Source organism: Oncorhynchus masou, chromosome 24 (assembly GCF_036934945.1).
Source record: "Oncorhynchus masou masou isolate Uvic2021 chromosome 24, UVic_Omas_1.1, whole genome shotgun sequence".
Taxonomy (NCBI): Eukaryota; Metazoa; Chordata; class Actinopteri; order Salmoniformes; family Salmonidae; genus Oncorhynchus; species Oncorhynchus masou.
The window spans coordinates 104,820,699-104,843,526 of NC_088235.1; the positions used below are offsets into that span (position 1 = coordinate 104,820,699).

Consider the following 22,828-nt stretch of genomic DNA (forward strand, 5'->3'; position numbering starts at 1 on the left):
TGGCCACTTTACCATAAAGGCCTGATTGGTGGAATGCTTAGCCTTCTGTAAGGTTCTCCCATCTCCACAGAGAAACTCTGGAGCTGTCAGTGACCATCGGGTTCTTGGTCACCTCCCTGAATGAGGCAATTTTCCCAGATTGCTGTTTGGTCAGGCAGCCAGCTCTAGGAAGAGCCTTGGTGGTTCCAAACATCTATTTAAGAATGATGGGAGGCCACTGTGTCCTTGGAGACCTTCAAAGCTGCAGACATGTTTCGGTACCCTTCCCCAGATCTTTGACTCGAAACACAATCCTGTCTCGGAGCTCTACGGACAATTCCTTCCACCTCATGGCTTGGTTTTTGCTGACATACACTGTCAACTGTGGGACCTTATATGGACAGGTGTGTGCCTTTCCAAATCACGTCTAGTCAATTGAATTTACCACAGGTGGCCTCTAATTCCAGTTGTAGCAACATCAAGGATCAATGAAAATAGAATGCAGAAGTCTCATAGCAAAATGGTCTAAATAAGGAATTTCAGTTTTAATAAATTAGCAAACATTTCTAAAAACCTGATTTTCTTTGTCATTATGGAGTGTGAATACTTTCTGAATGTCCATCATTAGCTTATCCCTGCAAAATAGGCTTTCTTCATTCTCACCTCTGGAAAGCAATACCGGTGCAGGTCATTTGTTCAAGTAATGTTATCAGGAGTACATGAATGGAAAACTAGGCCTTCATACACAAGCATTGTTATTAAATATCTTTATTACTTTTGTAGATACAATATTCACACAACAATAATGAAGAACATCCTAACATTAAAATGCTTGTATACAGATAAAGAGGAAAGTCAAATTACTAACTGTGATGGGAAGTTGGCTCTTCTCCCATCAACACAATGAGTTAAAACCAGATCGAAATATCCTTTTGTAACAAGGGCAATTTTCAGTAAACAAACGTAAAACCAATATAATAGAAATCATGATTTGTGTTCTTGAATTATGACAGAACTCCATAAAATGTTCAAATGCACTGCAGTTTCCCCATCAAGAGCTTCCAAAAATTATGTGCTGACAACAATGACATTGAAAAGCATTTGTAAAAGAACACTAAAACAGAAGATTTCCTAAAACCTCTCAGAAGACAGCATCAAACCAAACTGAGCCTCTATAAAGACCCACCGTGGACAGACAAGGTGTCAGTGGGATTCCCGGTCCTGAGTGGTACAGTAGTATCGGCTGTGGTTGAGGCGTGGGACTGTGTGGTCCAACGGTGGTCCTGATGAGTTGTAGTTATCAAACTGACCAAGTTGACTGGTAGTGATGGAGCAGGTTCCCTTCTAGGCCCCAAAAAGACCCTCAACCTCCCCCCTGTACCTTAGGACCTCCGGTGGTCATCAGTCTCTGACAGCTTTGAGTGCGTAGAGCACGTCATCCTGGCTGACGTTGAGTCTGACCCGCTGTAGCATGTCTAGACGGCTGGCCTCCAGCAGCAGCAGACGACACGCACCCAGACGCTGACACACGGCCAGACCCTCGGACACACTGATGGGCTGCAGGCCCTCCACATGACTCAGAGCCCGGTGCTGCACAAACACCTGGGAGGAGGGGACAGTGGACTTTAGATAAGGGAAGTCCACAACACAGGTAAAAGAGGGATAGATTGTGTTGAGAAAGAGCTGTAGTAAGTCGATGTTGTCCTCATTAGGGACTATACCTGTTGGAAGGTGGCCTCCTCCAGTCCCCGTCGCCTGAACTCAGCAATGACCGCCCTCAGGAAGAGCTGTTCCTGCATCGATGCACACCTAACACAGAGATTTCACATAGATTGACAGCTCGCTGGGCCATTGGGTACAGACTGACAGGTCTGTGGAGCAATGGGGCGTCTCTTACCTAATGGCCGTGATGTAGGAGGAGGAGAACATCTCATCCAGCGCCTCCATCACATGACTCATTCTCACCAATCCCGCGGAGGACGGGTGCGAGGCGGAGTGTTCGCAAATCTCAGTGGCGCGGCGACAGATGTCCAGACAGCGCCGGGCGTCTCCTGACAACGCTGCCACCTAGAGGACAAAATGGGGACAGTGCTCAGACACCACTGTCAAAAAGGTCATCACAGAATACTTCACAGTATCATTCCAATAGTTGACATTAACTGATCAATTAACCGGCAGGGAAACAGCAGGACTGTGGAAGAGCCCTGGGCTGAATAATACTGGGACAATATTGCATACCTTTCTGGAGACCAGCTGCAAAGCGTCCTCCTCGAAGGCCTTGACCTTGTTCAGTCTGGACGTGATGATCTGCTGCAGCTGCTTGAAGCTGTACGGCTGGAACGACATCCTGGTCAGGCCCTGGACATAGAGAGAGACGCACAGGAAGTTACAGTTAAAAACAAACACTTCCATATGGACACTGGTTTGATCTGCCCTCCCAAGAGGCCCGCAAACAAGCCGAAAGAAATTCACAGCAATTCAGACTATATACAGTAAAAGCCGCCACATGGAAGCTCATATGAAAGCAGTGGTGATTGCCTGGCCCAACAATCTAACAGCTCCCTCGGGTGGTGGGGAGTGGACCAGCAGGCCGTTCCATACACGGGTTGGTTGTTTAGCAACAAAATCGACACGAACGCAACTATGGGGCAAAACAGACGGGTTGGCTTAGATTGTTGACAACATGTAAGCTATATTTAGTCTCAATCTTTATTGAAAACAAACACATTTACACAAATGAGCAGCGTTACAGTTAGCTAGCGAGCACATTTTTTCCGTATTAGCATTGACAGTCATAACAAGACATGGTATGAAGAACAAGATGAAACTAGCCACCTATGATTCCCACATGACAGCTTCTCGTCATTGCTGCTAGCTATCCGACTGTTCAGAATCATAACGCTTGGCTTCCGGCCACATCGATGTACGTACATCATTTTCCTAACGTTGTCAGCTAACCTATTTATGCGTTTGATCCATTCCAGAGCTAACAAACCGGATTCAACCGGTCATCAAGCCCTTGACTAGGAGAATCAGGTGAGCTAGTTCAGGGCTACAACTAAATTGTGAAACGTCTGGGTCCAAGGAGATGTTTGACAGCCAGTGCACTGAAGTATCTCCACGGTCCTTACCAGTCTGCTGGCTACCCTGTTGATCATGATCCGCTCAGGAAGGTCCATGGTGTTGGCGATGGTCAGCACCACCAGGCGGGCGTGGCGCCTTGTCGGCCAATCAAACAGGTTGTACATGACATTCTGCTTCCTGGTCCACAGAAGGTCCAGCTGGGGGGGGGGGTGAAACACAGTCATAGAAACAAAATGACTAGACCGGGCATCTCCATTCAAGTCAATAAATATGTGGAATAGAGCGATTGAGTATAGAACATACACGATTCTCTGTCTTCACATCCATTACCAGCATTTCCAAGTTGGCATCAATGGTTACGTATTCTCCTATCCTTAGAATGGAGAGAGTGGATAAACATCAACCTTACCTCGTCCACCAGTAGCACGGTGGTCTCCTTCTTGGGGGCGGGGTTACTGAACCTCTTCTCCAATAGGGCTGCGGCGTGGTCAGCGGTCACCTTCTGGTCCGTCAGTTTCTGGAGGAGAACACAGTCAGGAGTTACACTGATACTTGGAGAGTGTGCGTGTTTGTTTGTGTGTATATACACACCTGTAGAATCTGGACGTAGGCTTGGTGAGGGTCGGTCATTTTCATGCCGTTGATCTCGATGAAACGGAACGTGGGGATTTCATCCATATCAGAGGCGTGCTGTAGACACCGGATAACCTCGTGGATGGTGGCGGTTTTCCCAGTTCCCGGAACACCAGAGATGTACATACACCTAGACAGACAGCTGCTGTAACCCTTTTTCCATAACGCTATACCAGAAAGGTAAGGAGTGTCCACACTACTTGCATCAACATAAGAACATCAAAACAATCATTCCTGCGAGCTGCCGTGACGTGTTGATATTTTTGTGGTTTATGTAAATTCTGTTACTGACCATCACATAGAACAGCTAATCCAGGGTCATGTTCAGAAGGGATGAAACTACAGAGAAAAACTGAGGAAGCACGACTGAACTTGTCCAATGAGAAGCCAACACTCATTGTAGTGTCATTTCACAGTACTTTCTCCCCTTGGTTCCAACTGAACATAATGGCAGGGAAACTCGGTTATCTGCCAACATTTCATGACTAAGACCAATTTTTTTCTTTCAAAATAGCTTCAGAAGTTGTTTTTTTTTTTGGGGGGGGGGGGGGAATTATGGCAGTTCTCAAGTTCCTGAAAATTCTGGTTTTGGTGAGACAGGGTTCACACAGTAACAACATTTCCTGAAACGTAGTGAGGTGTCTATCAATCTTACCCTCCGGTCCCATCCATAACCTTGCTCTCCACATAATTATAGATATCCTGGAACTCCTGCTCCCTACAGGGAAGAGACTCTGGTACTGACGACACATGCAGCCTGAGGACAGGGACACACGTCAATAAAACAACAAAGATCACACCTAAAGAAATAAAATAACTCCTGCTCCCTACAGGGAAGAGACAGGTGCAGTCCATCATTATGAGTTCCGATTTTTTTTTGTGGCCCCCACACCCATCAAAGTCGCCCATCCCTGACTTAAACACAGAAGTAAATCATTGGCTGAAAACTACCGCCTGGATACGATGCCAGTTTGTTCTCACCTTGCCCTGGCCTCCTCCAGGATGTTCCCAGGCTGCCTGGCTGGAACAGTCCGGCTGGGAATACTGGGAGTGGCATGACGGGGGGTACTTGGGGTGACCTGGATCAGAAAACATGGAAAACACACAAAATTACTCAATCCCTTCCTCAGCTCAGGACAGAATGGGGAAAAAAAGAATATTAGACAGGCATCACAGAGCCTACCACAGCCATACATACCTTCTTGCTGGGTGTTTTGTGTGGGGTCCTGACGGAGGTCTTGCAATTTCTTCCTCTGGTCTTCCTCACCATGGTCTCTTCCTCACTATCGGCCTTCTCTTCATCGCTGCTGCTCTGTAGGGCCTCCTTGGAGGGAACGAAACAGTCATCGTCGCCATCAAAGATCAGCTCTTGGGTATTGCCCAACAGATTCAAATAAAAACAAATTACACAGGCACCACAGAGCCTACCACAGCCATACATACCTTCTTGCTGGGCGTTTTGTGTGGGGTCCTGACGGAGGTCTTGCAATTTCTTCCTCTGGTCTTCCTCACCACGGTCTCTTCCTCACTCTCGGGCTTCTCTTCATCTGTGCTGCTCTGTAGGGCCTCCTTGGAGGGAACGAAACAGTCATCGTCGCCATCGGAGATCAGCTCTTGGGTATTGTCCAACAGATTCCTATAAAAACAAATTACACATTTTAGTAAATAATACTTCAAACCGGCATTCCAAAAATAATTTGTAGAAGAGGAAGATTAAAAAAATAAAAAACATTTCTTGAGATACAAATTGATAACATCGACTCAGGTGGCAACCACCACATAGAGGTATCATTAAACAACCTATCAATCTTGTTACATTTTTTAAAACTAATTTAAAATCACTCAGAAGAGAACGCTTTAAAATGACTCCCTAAATGGTCACAGTTCCTTTCAGCCAGTAGGGGCATACCAGAGATAGAATTAGAGGACTTTTCTGTGTGTCTGTGTTTGAGCGCATGGGCAGAGCCAGAGAGAAAGAGGTGAAGCATGAGGGTTTACTCCACCCAAAATATTCCATGAAAATAAGACCACAAAGTGAGGAATTTTTGTATGGAGGTGAAAGCATGTCTAATTTAGTAAAAAAAAAGAAAAAAGGAATTGCCAATTTGCTACGTGAGGCTTATTTGATCTAATAGAAGTTACATACTGGGTTTGTCTGTTGTTCATTGGCTAGAATGGTCCCACCTGGTCTAGTCTCATCCCTCCAGCCTTCCATCAAAGACAGTACAGCGCTTCCATCTTTGAGGACATGCATTTCCATCGTTCGAGTGGTCACTCGACTATCTTGTCAATATAACAGATCATCTTGGGCAGCACCATTGAAGACATCTCCATTTTGAAGTAGTCCATTTTCTTCAAGTACTTCTATGAGTTGGTGTGCATAATGCCACTTGGAGTGTGTTATTTGAACAGGTATAAAGCCAAGGTTGGTGATTTACTGCAACCTGCAGTTATGGAATGCTTGCTCTCAAGTATAATTCATTGGCTGATCCCTCCCGATGACCCTTCCTTAACCCATAGTTGACAACTTTAAAACGGTGGAAGCCCTCAATAGTAATGTCCAAAAACAGGTATTATCCATCTGGAGACCTCCATCATTCTCTATGGGGCATATACATATAAGTCACATGACAACAAGCACTTACAACTGCTTCCTGATGCGTAACGACACCAGCTGGGCTGACTTCCTCTTGGAGCGAGGAGTCAAGGCAATCGGCTGCATGGGAGAGTCCTCGAAGTCCTCCTCCGCCCTGAGACACACAGACAATAATAAGAAATATAAATAACTGAATAGGATCATAAGAACAGAGTAATCAATAATGTGACTGATCAATCACTGTAGATACTCACAGCACCCCCAGAGCAGACTCTCTAATGGCCATGGCAGACTCTTTCCTCCTGGAGGGGGTGGTAGATCTTTGGGAAGACAGAAAAGCGTATGAGTCAAGACACTCAATTTGCAATGTACGATTACTACGAATATGTGACTTGTCTATTGGTTAAGGTGACTTAGCTGCCCGTAGTAAACACACTGCTTATCAACATCGGCTAAGTGACGTCTCTCATTAGCTGTGGATTTTTAACCCTTCTCAAATGAAGCCAGTGGAACTATGTACCATCTGCTGCGAAGCCATGTCTGAAGAAAGACAGACAGGCAAGCTCCCACCAAGTGCTCCAATCTGACCCCTATACCCCTCCTACACCACCACACCCGTGCTCCTGTCACCGGACCTGGGGTGGCCCACTCACTTCTGTCCCCTAACATAGTTCCTCCTGGGGGTGGCCTGTCTCTTCTTGGGGGTGTTGGCAGAGCCAGCGTCTGTCGGTAACCCTGCCTCAAATACCTCATCCTCTAGGGCCAGGGGAATCACTGCCAGCAACAGGTCACTGTAGAGGAAGGCAACACAATGGCTTACTGATACTACTCACAGTATATTGGAGGACCCTGGGATGTTGGTGGTAAAGCTTCCACAACCAGGACATTGTGCTTTGAGGACCCTGGGATGATGTTGGTAACGCTTCCACAACCAGGACATTGAGCTTGGAGGACCCTGGGATGATGTTGGTAACGCTTCCACAACCAGGACATTGAGCTTGGAGGACCCTGGGATGATGTTGGTAACGCTTCCACAACCAGGACATTGAGCTTGGAGGACCCTGGGATGATGTTAGTTTCCACAACCAGGACATTGTGCTTAGAGGACCCTGGGATGATGTTAAAGATTCCACAACCAGGACATTGAGCTTAGAGGACCCTGGGATGATGTTGGTAAAGCTTCCACAACCAGGACATTGAGCTTGGAGGACCCTGGGATGATGTTGGTAAAGCTTCCACAACCAGGACATTGAGCTTAGAGGACCCTGGGACGATGTTAAAGCTTCCACAACCGGTCTGCCGAGTGGCGCAGCAGTCTAAGGCACAAATCGCAGTGCCAGAGGCGTCACTCCAGACCCGAGTTAGATCCCGGGCTGTATCACAACCAGCCGTGATCGGGAGTCCCACAGGGGACGGCGCACAATTGGCCCAGCGTCGTCCGGGTTAGGGGAGGTTTTGGCTGGGGGGGGGGGGGGCTTTACTTGCTTCTCGTGCTCTAGCGACTTCTTGTGGCGGGCTGGGTGCCTGCAGGCTGACCTTGTTCGTCAGTTGAACAGTGTTTCCTCCCGACACATTGGTGTGACTGGCCTCCGGGTTAAGAGGGCGGGTGTTAAGAAGCACGGTTTGGCGGGTCATGTTTCGGGGGACGCATGACTCGACCTTCACCTCCCGAGCCCGTTGGGGAGTTTCAGCATCGAAATTGTGGAGAAAAAGGGGGTAAAAATATATTTAAAAAATTCCACAACCAGGACATTGAGCTTGGAGGACCCTGGGATGATGTTAAAGCTTCCACAACCAGGACATGGTTGAATATCGTGTTAAGAATTGTTTAGAGGCTGACAAGTAGTTATTTTGAAAAGCACACACGATGAAAATGTGACAAATAGCTAAGATCTAACCCAAATGGCACCAGCTGATCTGTGTAACGTTTTACAGCTGATCTCTGTAGCGTTGTACAACTCCTGTAAGCCCTGTAGAAACAGCATCACACATAACTTTGTCTATTCCTGTGCTACCAGAGTCAAGGATACTCCGAGTCTAACCCTAACTCTACCTGGAGAAGTCCTGTTCTCCCAGGGCAGTAGGAGACAGTCTGTCCAGGCTGATCGAGGTGAGCCTCCTCTGGCCGTTAGGGGTCTTGCAGCCACTTCTCATGGGAGAGAGGCTGCAGCCATGCTGGAGGGAGTGTGAAACCGAGGAGCTCAGTTTGAGGGATATAACTTTCTCTGACTCCACCTCTTCATCCAAGAGCTCACAGAGGACATCTGCTCTGGTCATTTTCTTCCCTGGACCTTGTAGAAGTAGACACACACACACACACAAACGTTACACCACCAGGACCGGCTCTCCACCATCTCCTCTTGACCAACACACTGTTAAAAATGAACTAATTTTAGATGATCACATCCTGAGATAAAGACACTCACTAGCCCCGATGCTGAGCTGTAGTTTCTTGCGTACACCCGGTGTGTCTGCAGCGCTTCCCCTCCTCTTGGCGCTGAGGATTTTAGAGGCAGAGAGCTTGGAGGCAGAGTGGATTGACTCTGCCTCAAGGGTACTCCTCTTCCCGGCGCTCATGGTGGCTCTAGTGTCAGACACAGACCCTGCTCTCCTCATCACTGTGGGGTCTGGGGTGGGCAGGGCACGACGCACCGGGCCCCGAGACACAGGGGTTGCCGTGGGGGAAGCACAGGGGGGAAACAGAGGGAGAGCAGGTTTGGGGGGTGTTGAGGCAGGGGTATCCTGCATCAGGACAGGGTCTAAGACATTGAAGGCCTTGGTGTCCCAGGACAGCTTTACATAGAGGGTGTCCTTGGTTCCAGGCTCTGGAAAAGGAGTATCTTCAGGGACGTGCTGGACCTGGGGGGCAGAGGAAAGATGTTCAAATGGCATCAAAATCCATATAAAAATCAAACACTTATTAAGTGCTTTAATAATGTCAACAGTCACAAAAGACTGAGCAAATGACCACAGAACCGAACAACTACGAAAGCAATAAGTGAATAGGGACAAGGAAAAACACATCTAAGAATACTTAAAGAGGGTCAACGCTCAAGTCAACAAGAGAGAGCACAGGTGCTAACGCTATGGTTCTACTGGTGAATTATCCTGCCTCACATGCACAGTGCCAATGATGGATTCTGCGTTGATCTCATCGTCACAGGCACGTCCCAGGTAGTAGAAGATCTCCTGGGGATGGGGGCTCCTGCCCAGCAACAACTTCTTATTTTGGGGCACCTCAGACAAGCGCAAGAACCACTGCACAAGCGCCTTCTTCTGCTTGTGGGACTCTTGAGGACCAAAAGACACATACACAAGGTCATTGCAGGACATGATCCACTTTGCTACTTACGCCTAGGTGCTTGAAATAAGGATGACAATGTTTCTCCACCTAATAGAGCATTTTCAAAAAATATTTCTGCCAAATTCATCTGAGCAAAACTACCAATAGGCTAGCCAGCCTAGTTTAACTTACCTAGTTAAATAAAAGGTTCATCTTTAAAAAAAAAAGTTTAAAAAAAATAAGTTGCAAGCCATTATGCACATTGCATAACATTAAACCATCACTCACCATCGCCAAAGAACTTGAGAAGCTTGGCAACGAAGGGGTATTCATCATCATTTCCCTCAATGAGGATGTACTGGCCAGGTGTTACAGTGGTGACTGCCTCCTGACCCTCCACGCTCATGTTCAAGTACCTAGAGAGTAAAAGACCAACAAACATTGTTTCCTTTGGAAATCAAGTGGAACAAAATATGAACGTACAGCGTTGTTGACGAGGCCCCAAGCAAATTTATGTTATGACACTATGCTAGAACCAAGTTGAAACTTACTCAAAGCCATAACTCTTTAATTTTCTGTCGAAGATAGAAGGTCTTCCGCCCCATTTGTAGATACGTCTCACTCTCAATCTTGTAAAGTAGCGGACCATAATTGCAGACCTTTACAAAAGACACATTTTGGCAGTGGGTAAATCAATACTCGGTTAGACAACTTGGGACAAAGACAACTCACGTTAGATAGTTGCAATACTTGCACTCGATAACCCAAGGAGCAAGGTGGCCTTAGAGGTTAACGTTAGCTAGTAAACTATGAATAGACTAGCTGCAATACTCACAGAAAAGAGACAGCCACTCGTCTGATAAAAGTCGAACGGGCAAGTTGATCAAATTTCAAGCAGTTTAATATAAACCAATATGCGCTGTAGTGTAGCAATACAGCTAGTTATCTTTTACATGTAGCTAGCTAACTAAAAAAAAAAAAGGTTGTCTAGTACAAAGGATTACGTGGCTGCACTTTCTACCTTTCGCGCGAAAAGAAATTGCGTGCTTAGCATGTGACTGTAGTATCGACCAATGAACGCCTTCACATTCTGCCCCGGAAGTGTACGTTGTTACACGGGAAGATATACAGCAACTTCTAATGCGAATTCGTTTCCCACAGCAACTCATTTTTAATTCTGGTTTGAGCAGTAGAAATGGCAAATAGGACTGTTAAAGATGCAAACAGTATACATGGAACAAATCCACAATACTTGGTAGAGAAAATTATTCGTACTCGAATTTATGAATCAAAATATTGGAAAGAAGAATGCTTTGGACTGACTGGTGAGTTGGAGCTGATTAGCTAACGCTAGGTAGTTTGAAGTACAAATACCGCACATGTAAACAAATGAACTATTAGGAAGTGTGCTTACGTCTAGTACATTTTAACCTGTTAGTTACTTACACTCACTTAGACTTGCTCACACACTAATAGGAGGTTTATGCACACCAAAGGTATTGGCTTGGCTAGCATCACTTGATGGCATGCATGTAACGTTACATGGGTTTTGGATGGCTTTGGGAGAGTATGTGTATTAGTTGGAATCCTTCAGTTGTGCATCGTTCTGGTGGGTGGCGACGGAAAAGAGCCACAATATGTATAATCTCTAGAATCCCTCGCTATCAAATAAACATCTGAATCCAACTTTTGTCCAAACCCCAGCATGTTTGATCATCTTTCTAATCACTATTTTCTCCTTGATCTACAGCCGAACTTGTCGTTGACAAAGCCATGGCGTTGAAGTTTGTCGGAGGAGTCTATGGAGGAAATATCAAACCTACACCGTTCCTGTGTCTCACTCTGAAGATGCTACAGATTCAGCCAGAAAAAGACATCATTGTAGAATTCATCAAGAATGAGGATTTCAAGTAAGTCTGGGCTTTTGGGCTGGTTATTACAAGTCTTTATGTATTTAATCATACATTTTAAAAGTTAAACTGTCTTCTAACTCCTAGCTTGACAAATGTGACACAAACAAATCGGTATGTTCATGCATTTACATACCTCACTGTGATGTTTTTCTTTACCTTAGGTATGTCCGCTTGCTAGGGGCAATGTACATGAGGTTGACTGGGACATCAGTGGATTGCTACAAATACCTGGAACCACTGTACAACGACTACCGAAAAATCAAGAGTCAGAACCGAAATGGAGGTGAGTCCTTTCGTTTATGTGTATTATGGAATGATTGTACAATGCAAAATATCTCCTGGTTTTAAATGCCACCATATCCTTTCACTGTTTGTTTCAGAGTTTGAGCTGCAACATGTAGATGAGTTCATTGATGAACTGCTACACTCTGAGAGAATGTGTGACATCATCCTTCCCAGGCTTCAGGTAAGTCTACCCCCCTTGTATGTGCTCACACCCCTTTTCACTGACCTAGACCGCTGACATTCTTTTGTGTGTGTTGACTACAGAAAAGACAGGTCCTTGAGGAGGCGGAGTTATTAGACACACGCATCAGCGCCCTAGAAGAGGACCTGGATGAAGTGGAGACCAGTGACGAGGAAGACGAGGAAGAGGAAAAGGTTGTCGTCTTGTCTTTATCCACCTACAGCCTGCATAGACTAACTGTATAGTTGAGTAAACTTCGGCTAGTAGGCAGAGGAATGTTAATGTTGTTTCACTCTGTCCATGTCTGTCTCTTTATCTCCTGTCTGTCTGTTCAAATGTCTCCAGCCAGAGAGAGTTCAGACCCCAGAGCCCCACAGACGGAGTTACCGGGACAACGACCGCCCTCGCCGTTCGCCCTCTCCACGCTACAGACGCAGCCGTTCACCCAGACGGTAACTAGTAATTGATCAAATCTAAAGTCCAGAATCACCTTTATTCGCCATTTACACATACTCAGAATTAATTTATTTTCACATCCTGAAGACACTAAATGTCTTTTATCCGTTTTATTCTGTCCAGGAGGAGCAGATCACCCAAGAGACGAAGGTATGTAGTCCCTACCTTGGTTGTTTTCGGCTGGATTTTCCTTGTGTTTTCCATTGTACCATCAGATGGTAAACTCAGATATTGAAATATAATGTTAAAAAATGTAGTGTTTGATCTATAAAGGGACTGAAGCTTAGATTTATTTGAGTATGGTATTGGTTACTTCTAAGCAGTGCTGTATTAATATTGTCTGTATTGTTTCTGTTTTAACTCACAGCCCATCCCCCAGACGAGAACGCCACCGCAGCAAAAGTCCCCGTCGCCACCGCAGCCGCTCCCGAGAGAGACGTCACCGCTCAAAGTCCCCAGGTATCATAGCAACGCCAACTCCATCAAAAGTCACATATGCTTGTGACTGATAGTCAGCTGTAATCATTTGACTTTAACATGTTTGTAACAATAGTCCCAGTCTGACCTAGAGCTGCTCTGTTTTGTCCCAGGCCATCACAGAAGCCACAGGCATCGCAGTCACTCCAAATCCCCAGAGAGGTAAGTAATGGAGCAAGAGAAAGACCCTCTCCACTATAAAGTTTAAAATGCCACTTTCTATGTTCTTGGTGTAGTTGAATTGTCTGAATACCAGCATATGAAAGCTGGAGATGTTTTTTGTGTGAGAGTATCTAGGTTTCCATCCAATTGGCCACAGATTTTCATGTGAATATTCTCAAATCTGCATGAAACAATAAGTGCATTTTCCCAGCAGCGATGTTTCCATCAAAAGAGAAAAGGCTGTGTGTGATGATGTTGTGCACATAAAAAAATATTTTCCTATTAAATTCCCATGTACCGTCGCATTTTCAACTCTACTGATGGTTTTGACAAACAAACTGGCATTATATAGCAAATGTACCCTCTCTGGTCTTGGCACATGCTCTCTAGCTAACAGCTGGCAGACACATTGTGGGTAGGCTACCTAGATGATGAGATTGTTGTGGATAAGAGTGAGATTATTTTCACCAGAGTAAGTCCCTCGATATTTATTGGAAAAGAGCATCACCACCTTGTGAAGTTCATCATAACCTAATAAACTGCATGCTTTTCGAAATGATTATTATGCCAATATTTCCGCATAAAGGCGTTTCCACTGCCATTTCTCGCATAATTAATTTTACCGACCCAAAAATATCCCACCATGTTGAACAAACATTGTCTGTTGAAATGTATAGAATTGTACCGGCATTTCCTGTTTCCATCAGCCTGGTCATTACTTTTTTAATGCGTCATGTAATTAATGCACATTAAATGGTTGGATGGAAACCTGGTTTATGTCACCTACTGTTGTTAATTTCTTCATCTCTGTTTCAGGAGTTCAAAAAAGAGCCACAAGAAGAGTCGAAGAGGAAACGAGTGACCCATTTTTGTATTTTGTTCTCTTGGACATTTCCTCTTTTTGACTTGGAAGTTGTGGCAAAATGTTTACGTCTGTGTATGGAATCACTGGTATTTTGTATTTAATTTTGGAAACTGATTGCATTTAAAAAATATTTTCAGACCATGTTGCAGTAAAAATCTATCCAATATATTTCTAAAATCTGTAGCTCGTATGGAGCTGTCCACAACCCTATACATCAGTGGATAAAGTTTCTCAAGGTTTTAAACATAAGGACCTTTTGTTGTGTGATCCGGTGTGATTATGGCAACACTGGCTCGTAAGAGTCGAGAAAATAGAACTCAACTCGTAGACCGACCAAAATTGACCCGTCATCAGAAGCATAATTAGCTGATGTCAATAAGGGTTTCCGGGCCTCCCGGGTTGCGCAGTGGTCTAGGGCACAGTTCGCGCCCAGGCTCTGGTAGTGCGGCTTGGTTGGGTTGTGTTTCGGAGGCTTTCGACCTTCGTCTCCTGAGCCCGGATGGGAGTTGTAGTGATGAGACAAGACAGTCGCTACTAACAATTGGATACCATGAAAAGGGGGTCACATTGATATTTAAATAAAATAAGGGTCTCCACTTCTCTAGGCCAACTACTTTTCAGGAAGTTCCCCAAAGGCATCCAACATATTTATCCACTCTGGTAGTATGTCATCTGTTTAGACCATGTGTCAAACTCATTCCCCTGAGGGCAGAGTGTCCCTAGGTTTTCGCTCCTCCCTTGTACTTGATTGATGAATTAAGGTTACTGATTAGTAAAGAAGTCCCGTCACCTGGTTATCTAGGTCTTAATTGAAAGGAAAAATCTGCGGACTCTAGGCTGTCCGTGGAATGAGTTTGAAACCCCTGGTTTAAACTCGGCTTCCTGATGTAAACCCTACTCTTTGTCAATGGTAGAATTCAATTAAACTACAATCTATTGAATATGGGATATTTTTTTAATTGGATGTTAAATGTGTTCACATTTTTTACGCCTGTATGGAACCCCTGGTGTTTGTTTCATGTTAGAAACTGATTGGATTTTTTGATATTTTCAGATGCTGTTACAGAAAGAATCAATCTGTATTTCTTAAATCTGTAGCTCATACACAGCTGTCAACAACCCTATGCACCACACTTAACTTATTTTGCCCTCATTGGAAATATTACAAAAATAAGTGTTATGGGCATGAGGAATTCTTTTAGTCTAAAAACACAAAAATAATTAAATCAATAGTTTTATTTGCATGGCTCTTTCAACAACAACAAAAAACATTTGGCACAATTTGTTTAGCAGCAACCTGGTCTAGAGCCCAAAGAGCATAAAAAGAAAATACATTGTATGTACAATATGGAATCCTCAATTTGGTTAACCTCTTTGATTGGTTAATTCTCATCCTTGCTCTTATTCATTGTGAGAAGAAAGGTTTTTGAGAAATTCATAGATTTCTGCACATCTTTGATTTCTTCCCCGTTGTTCAATTTTCCTCAAGATGTTGAAACTCTTTTTACCGTATTTGTTAGGATTAGGTATCTCTGCTGCCTTCTTGTGATAATCAATTGATGCATTGCGATCCTGGATGTGGAAGTTGCTGTATTTGGCATAATGGAAGTATAGTATCTGCAACTCGTCTGGATCCTGCTCGTTGGAGAATAAATTCTCATAGATCTGATTGGCTGTTTCTGTCCTGTCTGATTCTGCGTAGATGTTCGCAAGCTCCAGTTTGTCCTTTAGTGATGTCTCTGGATATAGTGAGATCAGATCTGTATAGAGACTGATGGCTCTGTCGCACATGCTCTGCCTCCTCGGACTGTCCTCCTTTGAAAATATTTTCCATTTGTAGGAATTCGCTAGCTGTTTTTTCAGGTAGCGCACATTTGGGTGTCTTTCCAGAGCCTCGTCTGCTAGGTCAATAGCTTCATTGTATGATAAATATGTTCTGTAAAACTGAAGTAAGGGTCGAAGACCACTGTAGCAACTGACAGGCTTCTTTAAAATTTGCTGCGCTATCTGTTGTGCTTCCTCCCTTCTCACCTGGCCATTCCGGCCAAGTCTTAACAGATAGATACTTGCTACATACAAGTTGTCTGGATCGTGTTCCTTGGCAAGTCTCAGCTCCTCTAGAACCTCAGACTCCTTCTGTTGATTGTTTGGATGAAAACAGTAGACTGAGTCTAAGGCCAAGGCATAGCTTGATTGCCACTCCTTTCTCTCAGGTTCCATCCTAATAGCCATTTGAAAGTAATCTATTGCTTTCAGTCTTTTGTCCTGGCCAAACTTCATGAGGGTCCAGGCTTTTTCAACACACACCTCAGGGTGCAGTTCTCCCTGGGAAGGCGAGGGGTAATCTCGTAGCAGTCCCTCAACCTTTGTCAAGCACCGCTGGCTCTCCGCCTGGTTATCCAGGTGATAGTGCACCCAGGCTAGGTTCCCATAGTGGACCAGCTGCCACGGACCCATCGTGTCTGAAGGACTGTTTCGGTGAAAGGCCTCCTCTGCCTTACTGAGGCACTGCAGGGCTGCGTCAGTGGAGTCCAGGGTGTGGTGTATGTAAGCCCACAAGTTGTACATCTGACCCAGCCATGGAAAGCCCTCGTCACTGCCAATGTCCTGCAGGTGATCTCTGTGAATGAGCAGCATGTACCTGCTGAGTTCCAGTTCCCAGGTGAAGTGACACTCCAGCTCTTCCAGTTTAGTCTTCAGGGCAGTCTGAGCAGGGCTGGTTAAGACAAGGGTTGGAACAGGAAACTGTTTTAAAACTATTAAGCATCAAGATCAAGAGTTAATGTGAAACAAGTCCATCCCTAATCTAATTGGAGTTAGTTAACATTGAGTTCTATAGAATCTGTAGTTTTTTGTTGATTTTCTTTATTTAAGGAGTACTTACTTCATAGTTGAGCAGGAGTATGATTTATTGTGTCTGTCTTGAGTTTCCTGAACAAGTGAGTAAAAATCCTGGCTTTATATCCATGTCCTTACCGTTATCTTGCAGCGCAGTGGGTTGGGTGCCATAAAACCAATGTTCACCTCCACGTAATGCTTGGACTCTGCTTTCCATTTCAGTGAACAGAAACACACACATTGAAGGCTTACACCTACATGTATAGGTGACTACCCTAGGCATCGCTCTCATGTAATTTCCTACAAAGAGAATGAACTGTAGTATATACAGTACCAGTCAAAAGTTTGGACACACCTACTCATTCAAGTGTTTTTCTTATATGTTTTCTATTTTCTGCATTGCAGGATAAGAGTGAAAACATTAAAACTATAAAATAACATGGAATCATGTAGTACCCAAAAACGTCTTAAACAAATCAAAATATATTTTAGATTCTTCAAAGTAGCCACCCTTTGCCTTGATGAAAGCTTTGCACATGCTTGGCATTCTCTCAACCAGCTTAATCTGGAATGCATTTCCATTAACAGGTGTGCCTTGTTAAAAGTTCATTTGTGGAATTTATTTTTTTCTTAATGCGTTTGACTCGATCAGTTGTGTTGTGACAAGGAAGGGGTAAAACACAGAGTCCAAATAAATGCTTCACATAGTAGAAGTAACAGACGCATCTCAACATCAACTGTTCAGAGGAGACTGTGTGAATCAGGCCTTCATGGTCAAATTGCTGCAAAGAAACCACTACTAAAGGACACCAATAATAAGAAGAGACTTGCTTGGTCCAAGAAACACGAGCAATGGACATTAGACCGGTGGAAATCTGTACTTTGATCTGATGAGTCCAAATTTGTGATTTTTGGTTCCAACCACTGTGTCTTTGTGAGATGCAGAGTAGGTGAACGGAGGATCTCCGCCTGTGTGGTTCCCACCGTGAACCATGGAGGAGGTGGTGTGGGGGTGGTTTGCTGGTGACACTGTCAGTGATTTATTTAGAATTGAAGGCATACTTAACCAGCGTGGCTACCACAGCATTCTGCAGCGATATGCCATCCCATATGGTTTGTGCTTAGTGGGACTATCATTTGTTTTTCAACAGGACAATAACCCAACACACCTTCAGGCTGTGTAAGGGCTATTTGACCAATAAGGGGAGTGATGGAGTGCTACATCAATGACCTGGCCTTCACAATCACCTGACCTCAACCCAATTGAGAAGGTTTGGCATGAGTTGAACCGCAGAGTGAAGGAAACACAGCCAACAACTGCTCAGCAGATGTGGGAACTCCTTCAAGCATTCCAGGTGACTACCTCCTGAAGCTGGTTGAGAAAATGCCAAGTGTGTGCAAAGCTGTCATCAAGGAAAAGGATGGCTACTTTGAAGAATCTAAAATATATTTAGATTTGTTTAACACTTTTTTGGTTACTACATGATTCCATATGTTTTATTTAATAGTTTTGATGTCTAATTCAAGACAAACCCTTGAATTAGTAGGTGTGTCCACATTTTTGACTGGTACTGTATATTGTTTCAAATGGTAAACTATGCACTTAGTTCAGTATACAATTGTACTTACTGGCCAATATCACATACATTAATTGCCCTGTTTTAACATTCAGCTTTCATCTTTGATATTAAGTATGTAGCTGGACAAAATATACAGTATATACAGTATATTAATTGATTTTTTTGTGTATTTGTATTGTATTTGCAAGACATTCTACTGGCCTTTTGGAGCTAGTAACACAATACATTATACTGTACTGTTGGAGCTAGGAACACAATACATTATACTGTACTGTTGTAGCTAGTAACACAATAAATTATACTGTACTGTTGGAGCTCGTAACACAATACATTATACTGTACTGTTGGAGCTCGTAACACAATACATTACTGTACTGTTGGAGCTAGTAACACAATACAGTATACTGTACTGTTGGAGCTAGTAACACAATACATTATACTGTACTGTTGTAGCTAGTAACACAATACATTATACTGTACTGTTGTAGCTAGTAACACAATACATTATACTGTACTGTTGGAGCCAGTAACACAATACATTCTACTGTACTGTTGGAGCTAGTAACACAAGACATTATACTGTACTGTTGGAGCTAGTAACACAATACATTATACTGTACTGTTGGAGCTAGTAACACAATACATTATACTGTACTGTTGGAGCTAGTAACACAATACATTATACTGTACTGTTGGAGCTAGTAACCGGACATTCTACTGCACTGTTGGAGCTGGTAACACAATACATTATACTGTACTGTTGGAGCTAGTAACACAAGACATTATACTGTACTGTTGTAGCTAGTAACACAATACATTATACTGTACTGTTGTAGCTAGTAACACAATACATTATACTGTACTGTTGGAGCCAGTAACACAATACATTCTACTGTACTGTTGGAGCTAGTAACACAAGACATTATACTGTACTGTTGGAGCTAGTAACACAATACATTATACTGTACTGTTGGAGCTAGTAACACAACACATTATACTGTACTGTTGGAGCTAGTAACACAATACATTATACTGTACTGTTGGAGCTAGTAACCGGACATTCTACTGCACTGTTGGAGCTGGTAACACAATACATTATACTGTACTGTTGGAGCTAGTAACACAAGACATTCTACTGTACTGTTGGAGCTAGTAACACAATACATTATACTGTACTGTTGGAGCTAGTAACACAATACATTATACTGTACTGTTGGAGCTAGTAACACAATACATTCTACTGTACTGTTGGAGCTAGTAACACAATACATTATACTGTACTGTTGGAGCTAGTAACACAATACATTATACTGTACTGTTGGAGCTAGTAGCACAAGACATTCTACTGTACTGTTGGAGCTAGTAACACAATACATTATACTGTACTGTTGGAGCTAGTAACACAATACATTCTACTGTACTGTTGGAGCTAGTAACACAATGCATTATACTGTACTGTTGGAGCTAGTAACACAATACATTCTACTGCACTGTTGGAGCTAGTAACACAAGACATTATACTGTACTGTTGGAGCTAGTAACACAATACATTCTACTGTACTGTTGGAGCTAGTAACACAATACATATTTTTTTTATTTTTTTTATTTCACCTTTATGTAACCAGCTAGGCTAGCTGAGAACAAGTTCTCATTTACAACTGCGACCTGGCCAAGATAAAGCAAAGCACTGTGATACAAACAACAGAGTTACACATGGAATAAACAAACATACAGTCAATAATACAATAGAAAAAATCTATATACAGTGTGTGCAAATGAGGTAGGATAAGGGAGGTAAGGCAATAAATAGGCCATAGTGGCAAAATAATTACAATATAGCAATTAAATATTGGAGTGATAGATATACAGAAGATGAATGTGCAAGTAGAGATACTGGGGTGCAAAGGAGCAAAATAAATAACAGTATGGGGATGAGGTAGTTGGATGGGCTATGTTCAGGTGCAGTGATCTGTGAGCTGCTGTGACAGCTGGTGCTTAAAGTTAGTGAGGGAGATATGAATCTCCAGCTTCAGTGATATTTGTAGTTCGTTCCAGTCATTGGCAGCAGAGAACTGTAAGGAAAGGCGGCCAAAGGAGGAATTGGCTTTGGGGGTGACCAGTGAAATATACCTGCTGGAACGCGTGCTACGGGTGGGTGCTGCTATGGTGACCAGTGAGTTGAGATAAGGCGGGGCTTTACCTAGCAAAGACTTATAGAGCCAAACCCACTTTAGCCAGTGGGTTTGGCGACGAATATGAAGCGAAGGCCAGCCAACGAGGACATACAGGTTGCAGTGGAGGGTAGTATATGGGGCTTTGGTGACAAAACGGACGGCACTGTGATAGACTGCATCCAATTTGCTGAGTCGAGCGCTGGAGGTCATTTTGTAAATGACATTGCCGAAGTCAAGGATCGGTTGGATAGTCAGTTTTACGAGGGTATGTTTGGCAGCATAAGCGAAGGATGCCTTGTTGCGAAATAGGAAGCCGACTCTAGATCCAATTTTGGATTGGAGATGTTTAATGTGAGTCTGGAAGGAGAGTTTACAGTCTAACCAGACACTTGGGTATTTGTAGTTGTCCACATATTCTAAGTCAGGACCGTCCAGAGTAGTGATGCTGGACGAACGGACGGGCATTCTACTGCACTTTTGGAGCTAGTAACACAAGCATTTCCCTGCATGTGCTATAACACCTGCAAATCTGTGTACACAACCAATAAAGTTAGATTGATTTGAACCCTGTTACCCATAGAAGGCTAGAAATTACTTTATGATTTACATTTTTTGTGAAGCTTGCATTCAATTGGCCCTCCCTGTTGCACGCAACAAGCTTCCATTCCCCTCCACCTGGACTCAGGGGTAGACGTAACATAGCAAATGTAAATCCGGAACACTCCAATTAGTATGATATATGTTCTTTATAGTATGTATTCATGTGTGGATGTCCATCATCCATTTCGTACAATATGTTATAAATCACAATTTGTATAATATGTTACTGTGACACACACAAATATATATGGTCACAGTTTGGTGTTATTTTCACTTTCTTTTATTTATGAGATGTGCACCTTATTTTTCTAACTAAATATACTGTTTAAGAATATATGTCTTCCAGACGTTACATTGGAAGTCATTTATACCAAGTGTCACCACAAGGGGGAGACTGCAATATTTGGCGGCTCTGGTTGATGATGTACTTTGACCTTGGCACTAATTCCTTATTTTGAGTGAAGCTGTCCATGAACCAGACACCTTATTTCCAGTCTCATCATTTCCCCTGTTTTAGAGGTTTATAATCTGCTGACCACGTCTCAGTCCGAGGCGGGTAACATTCCGAATTTGCTAAAAGCTATGATATGTTATGAATTCCAATTTGTTTTGGCTAATGTTAACTATGTCAGTTCAAAGCCCATGGCGAAGTCGGCTCAAAACAAAAGTGACATAGTTAATCATGTGTAGTAATTAGTAGGATTCTGTGTTTTCCCATGCCAAAATGATTGGTTTTGATAAATCAAATCAAATTTATTTATATAGCCCTTCGTACATCAGCTGATATCTCAAAGTGCTGTACAGAAACCCAGCCTAAAACCCCAAACAGCAAGCAATGCAGGTGTAGAAGCACGGTGGTTAGGAAAAACTCCCTAGAAAGGCCAAAACCTAGGAAGAAACCTAGAGAGGAACCAGGCTATGTGGGGTGGCCAGTCCTCTTCTGGCTGTGCCGGGTAGAGATTATAACAGAACATGGCCAAGATGTTCAAATGTTCATAAATGACCAGCATGGTCGAATAATAATAAGGCAGAACAGTTGAAACTGGAGCAGCAGCACAGCTAGGTGGACTGGGGACAGCAAGGAGTCATCATGTCAGGTAGTCCTGGGGCATGGTCCTAGGGCTCAGGTCCTCCGAGAGAGAGAAAGAAAGAGAATATGTGGGGTGGCCAGTCCTCTTCCGGCTGTGCCGAGTGGAGATTATAACAGAACATGGCCAAGATGTTCAAATGTTCATAAATGACCGGCATGGTCGAATAATAATAAGGTAGAACAGTTGAAACTGGAGCAGCAGCACAGCCAGGTGGACTGGGGACAGCAAGGAGTCATCATGTCAGGTAGTCCTGGGGTATGGTCCTAGGGCTCAGGTCCTCTGAGAGAGAGAAGGAGAGAATTAGAGAACGCACACTTAGATTCACACAGGACACCGAATTGGACAGGAGAAGTGCTCCTGATATAACAAACTGACCCCAGCCCCCCGACACAAACTACTGCAGCATAAATACTGGAGGCTGAGATAGGAGGGGTCAGGAGACACTGTGGCCCCATCCGAGGACACCCCCGGACAGGGCCAAACAGGAAGGATATAACCCCACCCACTTTGCCAAAGCACAGCCCCCACACCACTAGAGGGATATCTTCAACCACCAACTTACCATCCTGAGACAAAGCTGAGTATTGCCCGCAAAGATCTCCGCCATGGCACAACCCAAGGGGGGGTGCCA

The 22,828-nt window shown here is 43.8% G+C and overlaps 3 protein-coding genes across 3 annotated transcripts; 1 reads left to right on the top strand and 2 right to left on the bottom strand.

Moving 5' to 3' along the window:
* Positions 1–555: 555 nt before the first annotated feature.
* On the bottom strand, positions 556–10,619 carry orc1 (origin recognition complex, subunit 1). The gene is made up of 19 exons (XM_064935976.1): positions 10,411–10,619; positions 10,127–10,234; positions 9,864–9,991; positions 9,410–9,582; positions 8,719–9,151; positions 8,346–8,583; positions 6,547–6,612; positions 6,342–6,446; positions 5,140–5,332; positions 4,895–5,020; positions 4,678–4,775; positions 4,352–4,453; positions 3,655–3,826; positions 3,473–3,580; positions 3,111–3,260; positions 2,218–2,337; positions 1,877–2,046; positions 1,701–1,788; positions 556–1,581 (listed from the first exon to the last, which is right to left on the bottom strand). The coding sequence occupies exons 2-19, from the start codon at positions 10,222–10,224 to the stop codon at positions 1,381–1,383; spliced, it is 2,769 nt and encodes a 922-aa protein (XP_064792048.1). The 5' UTR covers positions 10,225–10,234; positions 10,411–10,619; the 3' UTR covers positions 556–1,380.
* Positions 10,620–10,688: 69 nt separating this feature from the next.
* LOC135513188 (pre-mRNA-splicing factor 38A) lies at positions 10,689–14,055 on the top strand. The gene is made up of 10 exons (XM_064935981.1): positions 10,689–10,900; positions 11,326–11,485; positions 11,650–11,771; positions 11,869–11,954; positions 12,038–12,148; positions 12,300–12,406; positions 12,534–12,560; positions 12,778–12,869; positions 13,001–13,049; positions 13,866–14,055. Exons 1-10 carry the CDS (start codon positions 10,771–10,773, stop codon positions 13,909–13,911), a joined length of 930 nt encoding a protein of 309 aa, XP_064792053.1. The 5' UTR covers positions 10,689–10,770; the 3' UTR covers positions 13,912–14,055.
* A 1,080-nt stretch (positions 14,056–15,135) lies between these two features.
* On the bottom strand, positions 15,136–16,868 carry LOC135513187 (interferon-induced protein with tetratricopeptide repeats 5-like). Its single transcript, XM_064935979.1, has 2 exons — positions 16,799–16,868; positions 15,136–16,630 (listed from the first exon to the last, which is right to left on the bottom strand). The coding sequence occupies exons 1-2, from the start codon at positions 16,801–16,803 to the stop codon at positions 15,316–15,318; spliced, it is 1,320 nt and encodes a 439-aa protein (XP_064792051.1). The 5' UTR covers positions 16,804–16,868; the 3' UTR covers positions 15,136–15,315.
* Positions 16,869–22,828: the final 5,960 nt, after the last annotated feature.

Bases quoted from the DNA above. Each gene is read 5' to 3' on its own strand.
- orc1 (XM_064935976.1), bottom strand. From the start codon at position 10,224: ATGGTCCGCTACTTTACAAGATTGAGAGTGAGACGTATCTACAAATGG. The intron at 5,021-5,139 runs GTATGTATGGCT...GTTCCCTCCAAG, and splicing joins ACAAAACGCCCAGCAAGAAG to GAGGCCCTACAGAGCAGCAG. The intron at 3,827-4,351 runs GTAAGATTGATA...CTGTCTGTCTAG, and splicing joins GTTATGGATGGGACCGGAGG to GTGTATGTACATCTCTGGTG.
- LOC135513188 (XM_064935981.1), top strand. From the start codon at position 10,771: ATGGCAAATAGGACTGTTAAAGATGCAAACAGTATACATGGAACAAAT. The intron at 11,772-11,868 runs GTGAGTCCTTTC...TGTTTGTTTCAG, and splicing joins GAGTCAGAACCGAAATGGAG to AGTTTGAGCTGCAACATGTA. The intron at 12,149-12,299 runs GTTGTCGTCTTG...AAATGTCTCCAG, and splicing joins AAGACGAGGAAGAGGAAAAG to CCAGAGAGAGTTCAGACCCC.